General features: G+C 41.8%; 1 protein-coding gene across 1 annotated transcript in view; it reads right to left on the bottom strand.

The window, feature by feature from the left end:
* Nucleotides 1-329: 329 nt before the first annotated feature.
* The window catches only part of tyrp1a (tyrosinase-related protein 1a), a 19,899-nt gene continuing 806 nt past the window's right edge, over nucleotides 330-19,422 (bottom strand). The window contains exons 2-7 of the mRNA XM_056272359.1: nucleotides 18,794-19,116; nucleotides 11,087-11,291; nucleotides 6,740-6,907; nucleotides 1,301-1,480; nucleotides 1,081-1,227; nucleotides 330-583 (exon numbers count right to left, since the gene is read on the bottom strand). Coding sequence (XP_056128334.1) covers nucleotides 393-583; nucleotides 1,081-1,227; nucleotides 1,301-1,480; nucleotides 6,740-6,907; nucleotides 11,087-11,291; nucleotides 18,794-19,116 — 1,214 coding nt within the window. The 3' untranslated portion in view covers nucleotides 330-392. The remainder of the gene's footprint in view (nucleotides 584-1,080; nucleotides 1,228-1,300; nucleotides 1,481-6,739; nucleotides 6,908-11,086; nucleotides 11,292-18,793; nucleotides 19,117-19,422) is intronic.

The raw sequence follows: 19,422 nt of genomic DNA, 5'->3' as shown, positions 1-19,422 counted from the left end.
CCGATTAAGCTGAAATATTCTAAGCGACAACCTTTAAATAATGTTATGTTTTGCAAATGTTTTTGCCAGTTATGTTTAGCAAAAGTCGCTCAGTTAAATGTGTATTCATGCATTTGCTGTGAACATTTTCACCTGGTGAAGCAGCAGCGCCATCTAGCGGTGCAATGAGGAAACACCACAGAGACTCGGTACACTTCAGTTTGTTAGTGGTTTATTTTAGTCTTATTAGTATGAGACTTTAAAGTATTCACAATAAACTATTAAATAATGTCCAAAGATATTTTGTAAATAGATTTAATGGAAGTTGTCGTGATTATTTTACATTATTTCAGTGTCATCTTCTGTTTGTCATACTAAAGACTTGTACCTGTTTGAGATCAAATTATCAGCGTTTACACTACAGACTGTGTTTTGTTGTGGTCGTCGTAGCGCTGATAATGGTCTCCAAGCAACGGTTGCCGACCCTCCGTCCTATAGGAGCGCGACCTGATGACACACGTGGTGGCGGTGAAAATAATCGCCACAGCGATGAGGGCGGCAACCACGGTTACGGTGATGATCTGGGTCAGTGTGAGAGGACGAGCTGAAAATATGAGACAATCACACATTAACAGCATTTTAGACTTCAGTGTTGACTAGAGTTCACTACAGTTCACTAAAGTTCACTAAAGTTGATTAGAGTTCACTAGAGTCAACTAAAGTTCACTAGAGTCATCTAGTTCACTGGAGTCAACTAGAGTTTACCAAAGTTTACGAGTTAACTAGAGTTCACTAAAGCTTACTGGTCAACTAGAGTTCATTTAAGTTCACTAGAGTTACCTAGAGTTCACAAAAGTTTACTTGAGTTCATTAAAGTTTACTAAAGATCACTAGTCAACTTGAGTTCACAAAAGTTCACTAGAGTCAAATAGAGTTCACTTGTTCACCAAAGTTTACGAGTCAACTAAAGTGTACTAGAGTTGACTAGAGTTGACTGATCATAAATAATATTAATAATCATCATCATATAAAAAATAATAATAATCATAAACAATAATAATAATGATGATCATAAATAATAATAATAATAATGAAGCTGACCTGGCCACTCGATCTCATAGGAGTATCCCAGGTTTTCCGGCGCTGTGAGGAACATCTCTGCGTTGGTCACCGGCGGCCAGAAGGGCACCATGTTAAACTCCCTGTTGTGGCCGATGGGGGTGTTTTCCAGCGGATAGACGGAGGCGTCTGGAGGAACACACACACACACACGTTAACCTCCAGCCGATACTCCGTGACTGACAGTGACGGAGGGCCTCACCTGGACTGTGTCTGCGCAGCCACTCATCGAAGATGGCGTCAGTGAAGGTGTGCAGCAGCAGGAACATGGGGTCGTTGGGCGAGAGATGAGTCTGACCACCCGTCCCGTTCAGGAACAGATGAGCCAGGTTATGCAGACTGCGCACCGCAGGGTCATAGTTCCCCTCAGGAGCGCTGTACCCTAACAAGACAACACCACACCTCAGTTCACTAGAGTTCAGGTTATGCAGACTGTGCACCGCAGGGTCATAGTTCCCCTCAGGAGCGCTGTACCCTAACAAGACAACACCACACCTCAGTTCACTAAAGTTCACTAGAGTTCAGGTTATGCAGACTGTGCACCGCAGGGTCAAAGTTCCCCTCAGGAGCGCTGTACCCTAACAAGACAACACCACACCTCAATTCACTAGAGTTCACTAGAGTTCAGATTATGCAGACTGCGCACCGCGGGGTCATAGTTCCCCTCAGGAGCACTGTACCCTAACAAGACAACACCACACCTCAGTTCACTAGAGTTCACTAGAGTTCAGATTATGCAGACTGCGCACCGCAGGGTCATAGTTCCCCTCAGGAGCACTGTACCCTAACAAGACAACACCACACCTCAGTTCACTAGAGTTCAGGTTATGCAGACTGCGCACCGCAGGGTCATAGTTCCCCTCAGGAGCACTGTACCCTAACAAGACAACACCACACCTCAGTTCACTAGAGTTCAGGTTATGCAGACTGCGCACCGCAGGGTCATAGTTCCCCTCAGGAGCGCTGTACCCTAACAAGACAACACCACATCTCAGTTCACTAGAGTTCAGGTTATGCAGACTGCCCACCGCAGGGTCATAGTTCCCCTCAGGAGCGCTGTACCCTAACAAGACAACACCACACCTCAGTTCACTAGAGTTCAGGTTATGCAGACTGCGCACCGCGGGGTCATAGTTCCCCTCAGGAGCGCTGTACCCTAACAAGACAACACCACACCTCAGTTCACTAGAGTTCAGGTTATGCAGACTGCGCACCGCAGGGTCATAGTTCCCCTCAGGAGCGCTGTACCCTAACAAGACAACACCACATCTCAGTTCACTAGAGTTCAGGTTATGCAGACTGCGCACCGCAGGGTCATAGTTCCCCTCAGGAGTGCTGTACCCTAACAAGACAACACCACACCTCAGTTCACTAGAGTTCAGATTATGCAGACTGCGCACCGCGGGGTCATAGTTCCCCTCAGGAGCACTGTACCCTAACAAGACAACATCACACCTCAGTTCACTAGAGTTCAGGTAATGTAGACTGCGCACCACAGGGTCATAGTTCCCCTCAGGAGCACTGTACCCTAACAAGACAACACCACACCTCAGTTCACTAAAGTTCACTAGAGTTCAGATTATGCAGACTGCACACCGCGGGGTCATAGTTCCCCTCAGGAGCACTGTACCCTAACAAGACAACACCACACCTCAGTTCACTAGAGTTCAGGTTATGCAGACTGCGCACCGCAGGGTCATAGTTCCCCTCAGGAGCGCTGTACCCTAACAAGACAACACCACATCTCAGTTCACTAGAGTTCAGGTTATGCAGACTGCGCACCGCAGGGTCAAAGTTCCCCTCAGGAGCGCTGTACCCTAACAAGACAACACCACACCTCAGTTCACTAGAGTTCAGATTATGCAGACTGCGCACCGCGGGGTCATAGTTCCCCTCAGGAGCACTGTACCCTAACAAGACAACATCACACCTCAGTTCACTAGAGTTCAGGTTATGTAGACTGCGCACCACAGGGTCATAGTTCCCCTCAGGAGCACTGTACCCTAACAAGACAACACCACACCTCAGTTCACTAGAGTTCACTAGAGTTCAGGTTATGCAGACTGTGCACCGCAGGGTCATAGTTCCCCTCAGGAGCACTGTACCCTAACAAGACAACACCACACCTCAGTTCACTAGAGTTCACTAGAGTTCAGGTAATGCAGACTGCGCACCGCAGGGTCAAAGTTCCCCTCAGGAGCGCTGTACCCTAACAAGACAACACCACACCTCAGTTCACTAGAGTTCAGGTTATGCAGACTGCGCACCGCGGGGTCATAGTTCCCCTCAGGAGCACTGTACCCTAACAAGACAACACCACACCTCAGTTCACTAGAGTTCACTAGAGTTCAGGTTATGCAGACTGCGCACCGCAGGGTCAAAGTTCCCCTCAGGAGCGCTGTACCCTAACAAGACAACACCACACCACAGTTCACTAGAGTTCACTAGAGTTCAGGTTATGCAGACTGCGCACCGCAGGGTCATAGTTCCCCTCAGGAGCACTGTACCCTAACAAGACAACACCACACCTCAGTTCACTAGAGTTCAGGTTATGCAGACTGCGCACCGCAGGGTCATAGTTCCCCTCAGGAGCGCTGTACCTTAACAAGACAACACCACACCTCAGTTCACTAGAGTTCACTAGAGTTCAGGTTATGCAGACTGCGCACCGCAGGGTCAAAGTTCCCCTCAGGAGCGCTGTACCCTAACAAGACAACACCACACCTCAGTTCACTAGAGTTCACTAGAGTTCAGGTTATGCAGACTGCGCACCGCAGGGTCATAGTTCCCCTCAGGAGCACTGTACCCTAACAAGACAACACCACACCTCAGTTCACTAGAGTTCACTAGAGTTCAGGTTATGCAGACTGCGCACCGCGGGGTCATAGTTCCCCTCAGGAGCACTGTACCCTAACAAGACAACACCACACCACAGTTCACTAGAGTTCAGGTTATGCAGACTGCGCACCGCAGGGTCATAGTTCCCCTCAGGAGCACTGTACCCTAACAAGACAACACCACACCTCAGTTCACTAGAGTTCACTAGAGTTCAGGTTATGCAGACTGCGCACCGCGGGGTCATAGTTCCCCTCAGGAGCACTGTACCCTAACAAGACAACACCACACCACAGTTCTCTAGAGTTCAGGTTATGCAGACTGCGCACCGCGGGGTCATAGTTCCCCTCAGGAGCGCTGTACCTTAACAAGACAACACCACACCTCAGTTCACTAGAGTTCAGGTTATGCAGACTGCGCACCGCGGGGTCATAGTTCCCCTCAGGAGCGCTGTACCCAAACAAGACAACACCACACCTCAGTTCACTAGAGTTCACTAGAGTTCAGATTATGCAGACTGCGCACCGCAGGGTCATAGTTCCCCTCAGGAGCGCTGTACCCTAACAAGACAACACCACACCTCAGTTCACTAGAGTTCAGGTTATGCAGACTGCGCACCGCAGGGTCATAGTTCCCCTCAGGAGCGCTGTACCCTAACAAGACAACACCACACCTCAGTTCACTAGAGTTCAGGTTATGCAGACTGCGCACCGCAGGGTCATAGTTCCCCTCAGGAGCACTGTACCCTAACAAGACAACACCACACCTCAGTTCACTAGAGTTCACTAGAGTTCAGGTTATGCAGACTGCGCACCGCAGGGTCATAGTTCCCCTCAGGAGCACTGTACCCTAACAAGACAACACCATACCACAGTTCACTAGAGTTCAGGTTATGCAGACTGCGCACCGCGGGGTCATAGTTCCCCTCAGGAGCGCTGTACCTTAACAAGACAACACCACACCTCAGTTCACTAGAGTTAAGGTTATGCAGACTGCGCACCGCGGGGTCATAGTTCCCCTCAGGAGCGCTGTACCCAAACAAGACAACACCACACCTCAGTTCACTAGAGTTCACTAGAGTTCAGATTATGCAGACTGCGCACCGCGGGGTCATAGTTCCCCTCAGTAACACTGTACCTTAACAAGACAACACCACACCTCAGTTCACTAGAGTTCAGGTTATGCAGACTGCGCACCGCAGGGTCATAGTTCCCCTCAGGAGCGCTGTACCCTAACAAGACAACACCACACCTCAGTTCACTAGAGTTCAGGTTATGCAGACTGCGCACCGCAGGGTCATAGTTCCCCTCAGGAGCGCTGTACCCTAACAAGACAACACCACACCTCAGTTCACTAGAGTTCAGGTTATGCAGACTGCGCACCGCAGGGTCATAGTTCCCCTCAGGAGCACTGTACCCTAACAAGACAACACCACACCTCAGTTCACTAGAGTTCAGCTTATGCAGACTGTGCACCGCGGGGTCATAGTTCCCCTCAGGAGCGCTGTACCCTAACAAGACAACACCACACCTCAGTTCACTAGAGTTAACTAGAGTTCAGATTATGCAGACTGCGCACCGCGGGGGTCATAGTTCCCCTCAAGAGCACTCTACCCTAACAAGACAACACCACACCTCAGTTCACTAGAGTTCACTAGAGTTCAGGTTATGCAGACTGCGCACCGCAGGGTCATAGTTCCCCTCAGGAGCACTGTACCCTAACAAGACAACACCATACCACAGTTCACTAGAGTTCAGGTTATGCAGACTGCGCACCGCGGGGTCATAGTTCCCCTCAGGAGCGCTGTACCTTAACAAGACAACACCACACCTCAGTTCACTAGAGTTAAGGTTATGCAGACTGCGCACCGCAGGGTCATAGTTCCCCTCAAGAGCACTGTACCCTAACAAGACAACACCACACCTCAGTTCACTAGAGTTCAGGTCATGCAGACTGCGCACCGCAGGGTCATAGTTCCCCTCAGGAGCGCTGTACCCTAACAAGACAACACCACACCTCAGTTCACTAGAGTTCACTAGAGTTCAGATTATGCAGACTGCGCACCGCGGGGTCATAGTTCCCCTCAGGAGCACTGTACCCTAACAAGACAACACCACACCTCAGTTCACTAGAGTTCAGGTTATGCAGACTGCGCACCGCAGGGTCATAGTTCCCCTCAGGAGTGCTGTACCCTAACAAGACAACACCACACCTCAGTTCACTAGAGTTAACTAGAGTTCAGGTTATGCAGACTGCGCACCGCAGGGTCAAAGTTCCCCTCAGGAGCGCTGTACCCTAACAAGACAACACCACACCTCAGTTCACTAGAGTTCACTAGAGTTCAGATTATGCAGACTGCGCACCGCGGGGTCATAGTTCCCCTCAGGAGCGCTGTACTCTAACAAGACAACACTTCAACACACACACACTGGAGATGGACTAGAGTTCACTAGAGTCAAGTAGAGTTCACTAGCGTCAACTTGAGTTCACTAGAGTCAACTAGAGTTCAATAAAATTCACTAGAGTCAACTAGAGTTCACTAGACTCAACTAGAGTTCACTAGACTCAACTAGAGTTGACTAGAGTCAAATAGAGTTGACTAGAGTCAATGTGAGTTCACTAGTTCACTAGAGTCAACTAGAGTTCACTAGAGTCAACTAGAGTTCACTAGTTCACTAGAGTCAACTAGAGTTCACTAGTTCACTAGAGTCAACTAGAGTTCACTAGTTCACTAGAGTCAACTAGAGTTCACTAGAGTCAACTAGAGTCAACTAGAGTTAACTAGAGTTCACTGCGTGTAACTCACCCTCAATGCTGTTCCTGAAGCTGTCAGACGAGGTGGAGTAGAAGGGTGGCGAGTCGAAGGCGTTGAGCTCTAAACACGACGCCACATCCTGAGGCTCCGGCAGCCGCTGCACCATCGGCCGCGCAACGTTACCGGCAGGGTTCCTGCGGATCGGACTGCTCTCCGAACCTCACAGAACAATAACAATGATCATAGCAATATTACTTCATAAAAATAATAGAAATAAATAAAAAATGATAATAATATTAATATTAATAAACACATTTTAAAAAAATATATTCATAAACAATAATAATAATAATAATATTGATGATGATGATAATGATAATATTATTACTTACAAAATAGTAATAAAAATAATTATAATAATAATAACAATAATACTACTAATAATATTAATAATGATAATAATAATCAGCCTGATGTTAATAATACTGATAACAATAACAATATTAATCTTTCACATACGCTTCACATACATGATATATCCTTAAAATTCACTCAAAATAGTGAGGTTTATGATTAAAGTAAATATGAAATAAATGTTGTTGGTCGTATTGTGCAGAATTTGTAATAAAAAAAACTGTTTGCATTTGTAATCTTTCTTGAATTTTTGTTCTAATGTTTCAAGGCAAGACTTCAGCCACAGTACATTAAGACTTTGTGTTACACTTGAAATGTTATGTTTAAATATGCAAATATGCACTAATTTGAATACATTTCCAGCACATAAATCTAAACACTGGATAAAACCAGATTCAATATTCAGATTCAAAAAGTTTAATTTTGTTGACATATTAGAGTTAAAGGTTTTTATAGAGGAGATTTTGGATTTCTCTTTTTATCACTTCATAAATCAGAAAATACTGTCAACAGACAGAAAATATATATTTTCACCGCATTTTTAGGAGTAAAATGTTATATAAATCAGGCTGAATGAGATATGAACAAACCCCTCAGTAAAATCCTTCAGAATATAGATATGAATCAAACTGTAAGTTTTGTTGTAAATAAGTGCTGCTGAAGTGGAGATAAAAACTAATTTTGCCTGTAGCCTGTGCTGGAAAACAGACAAAAACAATTTAATTTAATTCAAACATTTAGGAAAAAATTCATATATATCCTGAAGAATCTTACAGTAACAGCTCTAAAGGCTCGTTCACACTAAAGATAAAGATATCGCTCTAAAAATCATTCTAAATACAAATGATTATTTACCCCCAACTATAATGATATCATTGGAAACACTATTAGATCGATGAATGATAAAAACACTGACAGCCAATAAGAATCCATCCTGCTTTAAGAGCTCGAGCATTTAAAGAGACGGGCGACAAAACTGCAGAATAAACAGAACGCTGATGTGAATGCTGATATAGTTATGGTTATAGCTATGGTTCCTGGTTTGAACGGTAGTATAGTTATGGTTATAGCTATGGTTCCTGGTTTGAACGGTAGTATAGTTATGGTTATAGTTATGGTTCCTGGTTTGAACGCTTGTATAGTTATGGTTATAGTTATGGTTCCTGGTTTGAACGCTAGTATAGTTATGGTTATAGTTATGGTTCCTGGTTTGAACGCTAGTATAGTTATGGTTATAGCTATGGTTCCTGGTTTGAACGCTAGTATAGTTATGGTTATAGCTATGGTTCCTGGTTTGAACGGTAGTATAGTTATGGTTATAGCTATGGTTCCTGGTTTGAACGGTAGTATAGTTATGGTTATGGTTCCTGGTTTGAACGCTTGTATAGTTATGGTTATAGCTATGGTTCCTGGTTTGAACGCTAGTATAGTTATGGTTATAGTTATGGTTCCTGGTTTGAACGCTTGTATAGTTATGGTTTTAGCTATGGTTCCTGGTTTGAACGCTTGTATAGTTATGGTTATAGTTATGGTTCCTGGTTTGAACGCTTGTATAGTTATGGTTATATAGTTATGGTTCCTGGTTTGAACGGTAGTATAGTTATGGTTATAGCTATGGTTCCTGGTTTGAACGGTAGTATAGTTATGGTTATAGTTATGGTTCCTGGTTTGAACGGTAGTATAGTTATGGTTATAGCTATGGTTCCTGGTTTGAACGGTAGTATAGTTATGGTTATAGTTATGGTTCCTGGTTTGAACGCTTGTATAGTTATGGTTATAGTTATGGTTCCTGGTTTGAACGCTAGTATAGTTATGGTTATAGTTATGGTTCCTGGTTTGAACGGTAGTATAGTTATGGTTATAGCTATGGTTCCTGGTTTGAACGGTAGTATAGTTATGGTTATAGTTATGGTTCCTGGTTTGAACGCTTGTATAGTTATGGTTATAGTTATGGTTCCTGGTTTGAACGCTAGTATAGTTATGGTTATAGTTATAGTTCCTGGTTTGAACGCTTTTATAGTTATGGTTATAGTTATGGTTCCTGGTTTGAACGCTAGTATAGTTATGGTTATAGTTATGGTTCCTGGTTTGAACGGTAGTATAGTTATGGTTATAGCTATGGTTCCTGGTTTGAACGGTAGTATAGTTATGGTTATAGTTATGGTTCCTGGTTTGAACGCTTGTATAGTTATGGTTATAGTTATGGTTCCTGGTTTGAACGCTAGTATAGTTATGGTTATAGTTATGGTTCCTGGTTTGAACACTAGTATAGTTATGGTTATAGCTATGGTTCCTGGTTTGAACGCTAGTATAGTTATGGTTATAGCTATGGTTCCTGGTTTGAACGGTAGTATAGTTATGGTTATAGCTATGGTTCCTGGTTTGAACGCTAGTATAGTTATGGTTATGGTTCCTGGTTTGAACGGTAGTATAGTTATGGTTATGGTTCCTGGTTTGAACGCTTGTATAGTTATGGTTATAGCTATGGTTCCTGGTTTGAACGCTAGTATAGTTATGGTTATAGTTATGGTTCCTGGTTTGAACGCTTGTATAGTTATGGTTTTAGCTATGGTTCCTGGTTTGAACGCTTGTATAGTTATGGTTATAGTTATGGTTCCTGGTTTGAACGCTTGTATAGTTATGGTTATATAGTTATGGTTCCTGGTTTGAACGGTAGTATAGTTATGGTTATAGCTATGGTTCCTGGTTTGAACGCTTGTATAGTTATGGTTATAGTTATGGTTCCTGGTTTGAACGCTTGTATTGTTATGGTTATATAGTTATGGTTCCTGGTTTGAACGCTAGTATAGTTATGGTTATAGTTATGGTTCCTGGTTTGAACGCTTGTATAGTTATGGTTATAGCTATGGTTCCTGGTTTGAACGGTAGTATAGTTATGGTTATAGTTATGGTTCCTGGTTTGAACGCTTGTATAGTTATGGTTATAGCTATGGTTCCTGGTTTGAACGCTAGTATAGTTATGGTTATAGCTATGGTTCCTGGTTTGAACGCTTGTATAGTTATGGTTATAGCTATGGTTCCTGGTTTGAACGCTAGTATAGTTATGGTTATAGTTATGGTTCCTGGTTTGAACGCTAGTATAGTTATGGTTATAGTTATGGTTCCTGGTTTGAACGCTTGAATAGTTATGGTTATAGTTATGGTTCCTGGTTTGAACGCTTGTATAGTTATGGTTATAGTTATGGTTCCTGGTTTGAACGCTAGTATAGTTATGGTTATAGTTATGGTTCCTGGTTTGAACGCTTGTATAGTTATGGTTATAGTTATGGTTCCTGGTTTGAACGCTTGCATAGTTATGGTTATATAGTTATGGTTCCTGGTTTGAACGGTAGTATAGTTATGGTTATAGTTATGGTTCCTTGTTTGAACGCTTGTATAGTTATGATTATAGTTATGGTTCCTGGTTTGAACGCTAGTATAGTTATGGTAATAGTTATAGTTCCTGGTTTGAACGCTAGTATAGTTATGGTTATAGTTCTGGTTCCTGGTTTGAACGCTAGTATAGTTATGGTTATAGTTATGGTTCCTGGTTTGAACGCTAGTATAGTTATGGTTATAGTTATGGTTCCTGGTTTGAACGCTAGTATAGTTATGGTTATAGTTATGGTTCCTGGTTTGAACGCTTGAATAGTTATGGTTATAGTTATGGTTCCTGGTTTGAACGCTTGTATAGTTATGGTTATAGTTATGGTTCCTGGTTTGAACGCTAGTATAGTTATGGTTATAGTTATGGTTCCTGGTTTGAACGCTTGTATAGTTATGGTTATAGTTATAGTTCCTGGTTTGAACGCTTTTATAGTTATGGTTATAGTTATGGTTCCTGGTTTGAACGCTAGTATAGTTATGGTTATAGTTATGGTTCCTGGTTTGAACGCTAGTATAGTTATGGTTATAGTTATGGTTCCTGGTTTGAACGCTTGTATAGTTATGGTTATAGTTATGATCCTGGTGATGGGATCTCACTGTTGCAGATGGTCCCCAATGTGTCGTACTCCTCCACGCTCTCACACACGACCCTCCAGCGTGAGAAGATGGAGTTGGAGCTGATGGAGTTGATGTCGAAGGAGCTGCGCGCGCCCATCAGATCATCAGTGCAGACGTCACACACACTCCCGCCGATCGCGAAGTTCCAGTATGGCAGCGCGAAGCTCGGGTCTCCCAACATGTCCTGAGAGAAACCCGTCAGATTACAGTAATTATCTGAGAGAAACCTAGCCTGGGAAAACCCAGACAACTTCCGGCAAATTTAGATTTGCTCTGAAAGTTAGTCTGGCAAAGAGCTCATTGAAACCCATTTCCAGTCAGCAGAAATCAGGGCACCAATCAGAAACGTTGGGGCGGGCTTTACACGATGACGATAGCACAGCGACAGTGAAGCAGATTTTGTACATTTACAAAGATCGATGGCGCCGTGGAACTATGTGTGACGGTTATAGTTGAACACCGTCATTAGAACTCTATAACCGCCAAAACCATGTTATTACAATATATTTTTCACAAACATTTATCATAGAGAATGTTTAAATACTAATATCAGCTTACAAGGGAAACGGAGGCGGAGTTAGTGGTGCGATCGGAGGCTGCTACTGCTGGAGATGATTCGGGAGAGGTCTGTCCCCCTTTACCGGTCAGAGCGCGCGCTGACACGGAGTAAAGCCTTGTTTAACTCGACTCGTCCGCACGAGCGCGAAGGTGCACAGGGCAAAAATGACGCGTTCGGTGCGCAAGACCGGCAAGACCCCATTTCGCTTGGCTGTGTGCACGGGTTTTTTGTAACAGCGCGCGCGGCGCAGCATCCGAGGATGAACGACTTCAAGCCGAATCTGCCCGAGCCGTACGTCTCACAGCACCGGCACCCAGTTTGCGCGTCTAAATTGCAAAGTTTTTTTTATTAAGGTTTTGTTTACGGTGTGTGATTTATTTAATGGAAAGCACATTCACTTCCAGTTGTCTTGCTGTTAATTTTAAATAAACGTAGAGCAAGTCAAGTCAAGTCAAGTCATCTTCATTTATATAGCGCTTTTAACAATGGATTGTTTCAAAGCAGCTTTACAGAGATAAACATATCATTTAAGGTAACAGATTGTTTTGGCGTTATAGCGGTTCTTGAATAATGTTACTTCCAGCTAAAGTTAACTTTGATTGATTCACCTCCGTCGAAATGATCAGACTTTAAACGCGAACCTGTGATTAACGCAGACGGCGTTCACATGCTCATTCAGAATTCTATAGTTATGTGCTTTTTAAAATATGTGCGCAGGTTTGTAATTCATACAACCCAGCCTAAACAAACTACTTTTCTTGCCTAAAAATTTTGATACAGAATTTTGTTTTATTTTATCACTTCGGGGTACGCGAGCCGGAATTCACAACGCTTTATCTGTAGAGTGGGAAAGGGATCCTCCATAGGGAGAGGATAGTGGATACTTCAGCACTGCATTGTCATCGGGTCCAGGCAAAAGTAGCTAATCAGTGTCAGCAAGTTGTTCTATAACAGACGAACCAACGTCGCTCTGCATACGTCATCTTCTTCATCGCTCTGATTGGTTTTAGGTCTATCCAATTGCGCCCAGATGCATTTGAGCTACGTCCGTTGGTGACGCCCCTTTGGAAATGATTTGTCTATGAAGCTTTGCCAGACCCTAACTCAGTTACAACTGAGAATGGTCTGGTTTTAACCAGGCTAAGAGAAACCCGTCAGGTCACAGTAATTATCTGAGAGAAACCCGTCAGATCACAGTAATTATCTGAGAGAAACCCGTCAGGTCACAGTAATTATCTGAGAGAAACCCGTCAGATCACAGTAATTATCTGAGAGAAACCCGTCAGGTCACAGTAATTATCTGAGAGAAACCCGTCAGATCACAGTAATTATCTGAGAGAAACCCGTCAGGTCACAGTAATTATCTGAGAGAAACCCGTCAGGTCACAGTAATTATCTGAGAGAAACCCGTCAGATCACAGTAATTATCTGAGAGAAACTCGTCAGATCACAGTAATTATCTGAGAGAAACCCGTCAGATCACAGTAATTATCTGAGAGAAACCCGTCAGATCACAGTAATTATCTGAGAGAAACTCGTCGGATAACAGTAATTATCTGAGAGAAACCCGTCAGATCACAGTAATTATCTGAGAGAAACCCGTCAGGTCACAGTAATTATCTGAGAGAAACCCGTCAGATCACAGTAATTATCTGAGAGAAACCCGTCAGATCACAGTAATTATCTGAGAGAAACCCGTCAGATCACAGTAATTATCTGAGAGAAACCCTTCAGATCACAGTAATTATCTGAGAGAAACCCGTCAGATCACAGTAATAATCTGAGAGAAACCCGCCAGATCACAGTAATAATCTGAGAGAAACCCGTCGGATAACAGTAATTATCTGAGAGAAACCCGTCAGGTCACAGTAATTATCTGAGAGAAACCCGTCAGCTCACAGTAATTATCTGAGAGAAACCCGTCAGGTCACAGTAATTATCTGAGAGAAACCCGTCAGATCACAGTAATTATCTGAGAGAAACCCGTCAGATCACAGTAATTATCTGAGAGAAACCCGTCAGATCACAGTAATTATCTGAGAGAAACCCCTCAGATCACAGTAATTATCTGAGAGAAACCCGTCAGATCACAGTAATTATCTGAGAGAAACCCGTCAGATCACAGTAATTATCTGAGAGAAACCCGTCAGATCACAGTAATTATCTGAGAGAAACCCGTCAGATCACAGTAATTATCTGAGAGAAACTCGTCAGATCACAGTAATTATCTGAGAGAAACCCGTCAGATCACAGTAATTATCTGAGAGAAACTCGTCGGATAACAGTAATTATCTGAGAGAAACCCGTCAGATCACAGTAATTATCTGAGAGAAACCCGTCAGGTCACAGTAATTATCTGAGAGAAACCCGTCAGATCACAGTAATTATCTGAGAGAAACCCGTCAGATCACAGTAATTATCTGAGAGAAACCCGTCAGATCACAGTAATTATCTGAGAGAAACCCTTCAGATCACAGTAATTATCTGAGAGAAACCCGTCAGATCACAGTAATAATCTGAGAGAAACCCGCCAGATCACAGTAATAATCTGAGAGAAACCCGTCGGATAACAGTAATTATCTGAGAGAAACCCGTCAGGTCACAGTAATTATCTGAGAGAAACCCGTCAGCTCACAGTAATTATCTGAGAGAAACCCGTCAGGTCACAGTAATTATCTGAGAGAAACCCGTCAGATCACAGTAATTATCTGAGAGAAACCCGTCAGATCACAGTAATTATCTGAGAGAAACCCGTCAGATCACAGTAATTATCTGAGAGAAACCCCTCAGATCACAGTAATTATCTGAGAGAAACCCGTCAGATCACAGTAATTATCTGAGAGAAACCCCTCAGATCACAGTAATTATCTGAGAGAAACCCGTCAGATCACAGTAATTATCTGAGAGAAACCCGTCAGATCACAGTAATTATCTGAGAGAAACCCGTCAGATCACAGTAATTATCTGAGAGAAACCCGTCAGATCACAGTAATTATCTGAGAGAAACCCGTCAGATCACAGTAATTATCTGAGAGAAACCCGTCAGATCACAGTAATTAGATCACAGTAATTATCTGAGAGAAACCCGTCAGATCACAGTAATTATCTGAGAGAAACCCGTCAGATCACAGTAATTATCTGAGAGAAACCCGTCAGATCACAGTAATTATCTGAGAGAAACCCGTAGCACAATGACATCTCGTTCTAGTCCTCAAAAACTAGGATAATTTGACAGTTGAACCAGAGCCGGCCCTAGACCTTTGGGGGCCCTAAGCAAAATTTGGTTGGAGGCCCCTTTGACCGTTTTAAGGCCTAAAGAAAAGCAATGACTACCTTATAACTATGCCATACTATATTTATATTATATAATATACTATTATACTATATATATATTATGTATATACTATGTTTGATGTCTAACAGGAAAATTATGATACCACTGAGCTGAATGGCAGTGCAAGACACACACACACACACACTGATTAACTTACTGAATAAAAAGACATAAAGGGATTATCACTGAACAAAGATACATTTTTATTGACACCAGAGTTTAAGAGTCGCAAACTACAGCACATATATATATATATACAGCACATATATATTTTATATATATATTTAAAATATATATTTTATAAAAAAATATATATTTTATTATATATATATAAAATATATATAAAATTTAAATTAAATAGAGCAAATAGAATAACATTTAAATATAATATTATATAAAATAATAAATAGATTTTTCAAATAAACAAAATTAACAATAACATCTAAAACACCACAAAGAAGATCAATAGTAACAATATTAAGAATAAGGTAACATTTCAATATAACTATTAAAATCCAATCCAAATAAAGAAAATAATTATACATAAAGTTAGACTTAATTTTTAAAATGCAGAAGGTTATCATTTTACTGCCCCTTTATACTCACCAACAGCTGGAGCTTTGCTTACTGGCAGCATATAACGTTACTTTAATAGTGCTCCTAAGGGGACATAAGGAGTACACTAATGTTAGCCCTTTATCCAAACTGGGTTTATATTGTTCTGTTAAATGCTTTAACAGTAACACCACAGCAAATGGTATAGGCCTAATACTAAACCAATTTTATGCAGCATGTTATTAGCATGTAAGTTAAACAACTGTAGAAAATTAATACAAGCACGATTTAGGCTAATGTTAAAATAAGACTTTTAGTGCAGATTATCCATATTGCAGAAATCGGAAAATTAAGCCTACAGGCTTACGTACCTTTATCTTCTTGCTTCTCTTCTTCCAGGCTCTTTTTTGTCGTTTTTCTTGGCCAGAAAGATATTTTCGTTTATTGTCAGACATCGTCGATTCGTCGGAGTCGCTAACTGACTGACCAAAGACCAAGTGACAACGAGTGACATCATAGGGGCAGTCGGGATCAAGACGCGCGCGCGCCTTCGCGGGGAGCTCCCGGTTGATTTGCCATAATACAGAACTAAATAAATAACAACTCTGTGCTTATCATGATGCCTGATAAAGAGCGCTGTAGGTCCATTTCTTTTTATTTATTTATTTTATGTTACTTTTGTTGTGCGATTTCCCCCCCCCCCCACTAGCTAGCAGTGACTCTAGGGGGCCCTCTGCTGGCCACGGGGCCCTTTGCAATTGCAACGGTCGCTTAGTGGCTCGGCCGGCTCTGAGTTGAACCTTCAGTGATGAAGCGCTGTGAGGCTCCGGCTCTGAGACAAACGAGTCTTTGTGTGAGACTTTGTTAAACGCTTAATCACACGCTTAATCACATGTTCCGCGCATCAAGGGTGAATCTGTGTGTTCCTTTCCATTACTCTGATTATAATCACTTATAACGGTTCACGGATCATGAGTATCTGGAGTATCGATCAACAATCACAGATCATTAGATTATTTGTCAAATAAACACTGGAATCAGATTTGCAACAGATCAAAAGGGGAATTCCAGCACAAACAGGATTTCAGCTGGAAGTGTGTAAAGAAGGATCTTTGGAACACAGCTTAGATCAGGGCTTTTCAATATAGACCACATGGAGCCCCAAATATTGTCCCCGTCCTAAAACTTAAAAAGCATCTCTCTTTTATAAACAAACTTATGCACTGAAAAAATCTAAATCTAAAATTTCTAAAAGTATTTTTTTCCTGTTAAATGTGTTATTTATTTATTTATTTAGTTAATGTTTTTAATATATATATATATATATATATATATATATATATATATATATATATATATATATATATATATATATTAATCAAACATTTTATTTATTTATTTATTTTGATCTATTTAATATATTAATAAATCATATTTTTATTTTAATCACACTTTTACACTTTGTTTGTTTTTATTATTTTTTCTTAAGCCTTTTCCACTTTACCACCCAATTGAATAGTTCCTCATGAAATTGTCTACGCAACACAATATTAAAATGTTTCAGATGACGCAAATGATCAACTGTAGGGGTGTAACAATATATCGTGCCACAATATATCGCAATACAAAAATGCAACAATATGTATTGTGGATAGTGACAATATGTATCGTGGATAGTTCCCCCAAAATAAAAATTACTGTGTGTTAATTAATTTATTTCAGAGTTTTAGTGTCAGTACTACATTAAACTACTATACATAATGTTGATTATAATGTATAATAATAATGCAATGCAAATATATCTAGTCAGTGACAGAGTGCAAGCATATTCGTCTAAAATAATTCTGTATTTTCAGCTTCAGAATCATGAATATTTTTATTCTGGTGTCACCATTGTCCTTGGGTTTCAGCACCAAGTCCAAACCTATTCATTTAAACCCACAATGTAATATCAAAGTTAGCATTTTAATCAACAGTACATTTTTTGTTAACCTTTTATCATATGTCTTGGAGTATCACAATAATATCGTATCGTGAGTTCAGTATCGTGATACGTATCGAATCGTGACATGAGGGTCTCGTTCAGGGCCGGATTAAGAATTCAGAGGGCCCTGGGCACAATGTCTGGTAGGCCCCCCCTTAGGCAGGCCAAATGTAGTTTGTCCAAGGACATTTTAATTTGGCATTAACTGTATTACTGACTTAAAAGGAACTTTGTTGTACATATTACTTCATAAATGATCTGTGTTTCCCATAGTATTTTATAAAACTATGTTGGGTGGAACTCTATCCCTCTAGGGGGGTTCGGGGGCATGCTCCCCCGCAAGAAAATTTTGTACATTTTAAGGTTAAATGCATCAATCTGGTGCACTTTGAGAGCTCACAATTAAGAGCTTCAACCGGCTTTAACCCATGAACTGTGCACATTGAACAAAGAAAAAGCATTGACTTGTACCTGGACATTAAAGAGGGCTCAAACATCTTTTTAGTTATGATATAGAGTCTCAGTCTGCATTACATTATCACTGGTGTTTTAGGATGCCAAACAATTATTATAATAATGATTTATATAATTATTCCTATGACGTAAAATCATATACCTCCTATAAATGTAGCCTAAAAGTATTTTGCATTACATTACACAGTATAGGAAAAGTACAATACTTTTGTCCTAATTTCTTTAATTGCCAGAAATAAACCCTTGAGCTTTCATTTTGGAGAAAACACCAGATCACCATGCTGATCGCGTGAGCAAAGTGCGCACTTCTATTTAAATCACGCAGCACAAACAGAATGCCTATAGGCTACTTAAAGTCTTTTGCTGTTTTATAACGGCACGAAGCAATATCACAGTTTCAATTTGACTTCGTTGGCAAAATATAACGCTAAACAGTCGAGACCTTTATGTTAGGCAACCGTAGGCAACTGCTTCTCCATCACTTCAAATTTCAGAGCGTCAAGTCACGCGACGCGAGTCGACATGATAGCTCGCTCTCGCTCACTGCGCAGGAATACAGACGCTGTTTTTGACGCGATTTAACATTATATTTTGATCGAATGGGTTGCAAAAATATGCATATAATTAGGAAAGTGAGGACTGCGTTTATAACGTGATCTAACATAATATTTGACGGTGCGCAGGGCCCCTTAGATGTCGTGGGCCCCTGGGCAAGTGACCAGTTGCCCTAATGGTTAATCCGCCCCTGGTCTCGTTACACCATAATCAACAGTAGTGTACCTGCATGTCCCGCTCGAGCTGCAGTAAATGGTACCGGTGCCACGTGACGAACCCGGGCCCCTCGTGACTGAAGTCCACCCCGCCGAAGCTGCCCTGCGCGGGCCCGAGGAACGTCTTGCTGACCGAGTAATAGTGGGACCACACGAACAGGTTATAGATGCTGATGTTCTCGAACTGAACTGTGTTGTTGTCTGGTCCGAAGATCTCGGGGTACCGGCGGGTCGCGATCACGAGGTCCGGGTGGGGCGCGCGCTTGGCCCGGTCCAGCGCGTTCACGAACGCGCGCTTCTCCTCCGCGCTGAGCTGCATCACATTCCTCCGCACTGGAGAATCATAATCATTTAAAATGTATATTAATAATTTACGCATAATTTATACTTATGTATAATTAAATAAACGTTATATTAAATATTGACAGTTCCCTGCTGAAAATACCACCAGACCAAACTCAACATGATCCAGGCTGGTTAATGCTGGTTTTAGTCACGGTTTCACCGGAACATCTACTCAAGTTGGTCAACAAACTATGTGAATCTGTTTGACCAAGAATGGTCCTCTGGTTAAAGGGATAGTTCAGCCAAAAATAAAATTAGCCCATGATTTGCTCTCCCTCAAGCCATCCTAGGTGT

The sequence above is a fragment of the Rhinichthys klamathensis genome, unplaced genomic scaffold, assembly GCF_029890125.1.
Source record: "Rhinichthys klamathensis goyatoka isolate OS25496 unplaced genomic scaffold, OSU_Roscu_1.1 h1tg000334l_1, whole genome shotgun sequence".
Taxonomy (NCBI): domain Eukaryota; kingdom Metazoa; phylum Chordata; class Actinopteri; order Cypriniformes; family Leuciscidae; genus Rhinichthys; species Rhinichthys klamathensis.
The sequence above is the reverse complement of the archived record's forward strand: the minus strand, read 5'-3'. Positions and strand labels throughout refer to the sequence as shown.